The 3,626-nt window shown below is 35.8% G+C and overlaps 1 protein-coding gene across 1 annotated transcript; it reads left to right on the forward strand.

Annotated features, from left to right (window-relative positions):
- Positions 1-383: 383 nt before the first annotated feature.
- Positions 384-3,397, forward strand: LOC113335921 (factor of DNA methylation 5-like). The gene is made up of 6 exons (XM_026581932.1): positions 384-1,302; positions 1,815-1,996; positions 2,089-2,178; positions 2,294-2,572; positions 2,668-2,883; positions 2,991-3,397. Exons 1-6 carry the CDS (start codon positions 417-419, stop codon positions 3,201-3,203), a joined length of 1,866 nt encoding a protein of 621 aa, XP_026437717.1. The 5' UTR covers positions 384-416; the 3' UTR covers positions 3,204-3,397.
- Positions 3,398-3,626: the final 229 nt, after the last annotated feature.

Below are 3,626 nucleotides of genomic sequence, written 5' to 3' on the forward strand. Positions count from 1 at the left end.
CGGGAGATGTTTCAGCAAAGTTTTCATTGGGCAACTAATTTTTCTCCAAACCTACCCATTACCCAAACCAACAAGAATCTTGAAAATAGCGTATGATTCAGAGATAAAACCTTGGGTTTCACATTTGACCTATAAAGTTAACGATTATATGAAAATAGCGTTTGATTCTGAGGAAAAACCTTGGGTTTCACGATCTTGAAACAAATTAGAGAAAGAAAGCCGTTGAGAGTTCATTAAAGAGGTCCAATCTTGGAATCATCTAACTAGAGGCAAGGAGATAACTGAGAGCGAGAGAGAGAGTGTCTTCATAAAACAATCAGAGAGATTAGGTAAAGGAAATGGGTTCTTGTCACAAGAGAAAAATAGATGAGATGTACTCATCAGCAGAAGAAGATTCAGACATAAGTGAATCTGAGATGGAAGACTATGAAGAAAAAGTATATCAACAGCTTAAAAATGGTAAGTTTACTGTTAAATCGTCTGATCTTAAGTTTAGATGTCCTTTCTGCTTAAATAAAAAGAAAAAAGACTATGAATACAGACATCTAGTTCCACATGCTAAAGGTGCTGGTAAAAAAGGATCTTCACTTAAGAAATATCGAGAAAAGGCTAAACATTTAGCTCTAGCTAGGTATTTGGAGAAGGATTGTGCACCAGTTAGCAGGGATCCTATGGAGGAGGAGGATGAGATAGAAGAGGGGCAAATTGTGGATGATGATGGTTCATCTAATGTGGTGGAGGACGAGAAATTTTTGTACCCATGGAAAGGTATTCTTGTGAATGTTGAGAGAGAGTTTAAAGATGGACGGTATATTTCCCAAAGTGGGAACCGGATTAAAGAGCAATTGGCAAAGTTTGATCCTGTAAAAGTACACATTCTTTGGGATGGTCGTGGGAGTACTGGTAAAGCGATTGTCGAATTTTCTAAAGATTGGTCTGGTTTTCGTAATGCAATGTCATTTGAGAGTGAGTTTAATAGGACTGGCCGTGGGAAAGGGCAGTATCGTTTCGATAGAGGTGGGTCGGGAGGTATGTATGGATGGGTTGTGAGGGAAGATGATTATAATAAATCAGTTGGTGTTATGAGGAAGTACTTGTCTAAAAATGGAGATTTGAAAACAATTAAAGATATCGAAGATGAAGATGAAAGGCTAAAGAAGCAACTTGTTACAAATTTAGTTCAATTGGTTGATGAGAAGAATAAGGATCTGGAAGAAGTTAAGCTTCAATACTATGAGACCAGCTACTCTTTCAAGAACTTGGCGGTTCAACATGATATGCTAAATAAAAAATATAATGAAGGTATGTAATTCGTTATCGTTAGAAGATTTTAATGTTGTTTGATAAGCATGCTAGTTTGATTTATAATAACCCTTTGCATAGAGAAATTTGTGAGTTACATAAAACATGCACATAATGTAGCTATTTGATTGTACTCCTGCATTTGTTTGAGCTTGTGGTAATAAGATGTTAATCTCATTTTTAAGAAATTGAAGTACAAATTAACTCATCGTGATATGCTAAATTAAAAAATATAATGAGTATGTAATTCGTTGTCGCTTGAAGATTTTATAATGTTGTTCGATTAAGATGATAGTTTGAAATATATAATTAGCACATCTCATTTGTCTGAACTTTGGGTAGAGAAGTTTGAGTATTGATATTTGATGAGGTACATGAAACATATACACAATGTAGCTATTTGATTGTGGTCGTCAAACAAACTTGTCATTCTTATGTATTCTGAGACTTACAGTGCAACAATTTTGGTTGTCGTGGTTGTTAATTTCATGCTTTCTTTTGTATCCATTCAGAGACATTAAAGATGCAACAAGATCAGAAGGATCGTTTAGAGAAGATGTCTAGTGAGCGTGAAGAACTCAAATTGGAAATGGAATCTCAGAAGGAAGAGCTAAAGATGCAGAGAGAAGAGTTGGAGAAATTTAAGGCACAAAGCGAAAGTGAGAAAGAGAAACTTCTCGAAGAGATACAAAAGGTAACTTCTAGGACTGCATTATATAGAGATGGCATTTTTGCATAATACATTGATGATACTGTTTGACAATATACTGTTGCTTTTGTCTTCAGAATGCGATGAAAATTAGTAACCTTGAAATGGCAGAATTGGAGCAAAGCAAATTAGACCAAAATTTATTGAGGATTGTAGAAGAGCAAACGGTATATATACATATAACTTTTTTTCGATAAGTTCAAATATCTGTAACCTGTTTAGTTTAGATAGTTCCGTTTGGGAATCAAGTTATTCGTTTTCTGTTTGTGATTGTGGTGTCAGAGGATGAAAGAGGCTCTCGCCAGAGAAAGAATTGAAGAGGATAAGAATATGGATGCCAAAAATAAACTGGAATTAGAGGTTGAACAGTTGACATGGAAATTGAAATCCTTGACATCCAAGGCAGGTGACGATGCAGACTTGGAGTTGAAGAAGATGGCAGAAGATTTGAAAGACAAGAAAGAAGAACTCGAATACCTTGAAGACATGAACCAGACTCTACTAGCCAAGTCTCTTGAAAGCAATGATGAGCTGCAGGAAGCTCGAAAAGAATTAATCAAGGTGAGCTGTTTCTTTTCTCTTTTCCTCTCCTTAAAACCTGTAGTCACTTGGAAAAAAATTGTTTCTTAAGAGAGAAATTATTCCTTCATTTCTAGGAACTGAGAGACATGGGTAATAATCGTGCGGTCATCCGAGTTAAGAGAATGGGGGAAATCGATGTTAAACCTTTCCTTGAAGCATGCAAGAAGAAGTACAGTGCTGATGAAGCAGACATCAAGGCTTCTGTAATTTGCAGTAATTGGCAAGAGGCACTTAAAGACCCAAGTTGGTTTCCTTTTTGCAATGTCAAGGTTGGGGATGATGTTTTTAAGGTACTGAAATTTTTAATATTCTAAGAGTTGCATGAGAAGAGATTGATATATTGCTTGTTTTTTTAATTGGCATTCGTTAATCACTAAACTGAACTAAACTATTGTAGACGGAAATAGATGAGAAGGATGAAAAGCTGAGTCGTCTAAGGAATGGCATGGGTGAAGAGGTATTCAAAGCTGTGGCAAATGCATTGTTGGAGTTGAATGAATACAATGGGAGTGGGAGGTACATAGTCCCAGAACTGTGGAATTTCAAAGACGGGAGAAGGGCCACACTGAAGGAAGGAATTCAGAGATTAAGCAAATCAAAGAAAAAGTAGTGAACTACTATAATTCATCAATTAAGAAATTCCAAGGATCGCTTCTCAGTGGAACCTCAGCTTGCTGGACTGCAATAATTAAAAATATGCGTCGAATATAGTTATTGGATTAGCCATTGCAATAATACTCTGCAAGAACCATGTTTTGATCGAACCCTTGAATTGTCAAAGAGTTTATCTTAATTTGATTTTATTTAAGCGTAAACTAATTTGCTTCCCGTTTCTCTTCTATCCTTTTTTACTGTCAGTAGTTACTTTTCTTTACTATTTACGTGTCTCTTATCCCATTTGAAGTCCTGGTGTTTTTAGCATCAGCAGCACTACTAGTAGTACCCGTAAAACAGCAACATAAATTAAAATAGAACTAGAAACTTCCCACACTCATGTAAGACTTAGCTTTCTTAAAAATCTGGATATGGAAAT

This window comes from Papaver somniferum, unplaced genomic scaffold, assembly GCF_003573695.1.
Source record: "Papaver somniferum cultivar HN1 unplaced genomic scaffold, ASM357369v1 unplaced-scaffold_150, whole genome shotgun sequence".
Lineage (NCBI taxonomy): Eukaryota > Viridiplantae > Streptophyta > Magnoliopsida > Ranunculales > Papaveraceae > Papaver > Papaver somniferum.

Coding starts and splice junctions, on each gene's coding strand:
- LOC113335921 (XM_026581932.1), top strand. CDS start 417: ATGGAAGACTATGAAGAAAAAGTATATCAACAGCTTAAAAATGGTAAG. Junction 1,303..1,814: donor AAATAAAAAATATAATGAAG/GTATGTAATTCG, acceptor GTATCCATTCAG/AGACATTAAAGATGCAACAA. Junction 2,179..2,293: donor GGATTGTAGAAGAGCAAACG/GTATATATACAT, acceptor TTGTGGTGTCAG/AGGATGAAAGAGGCTCTCGC.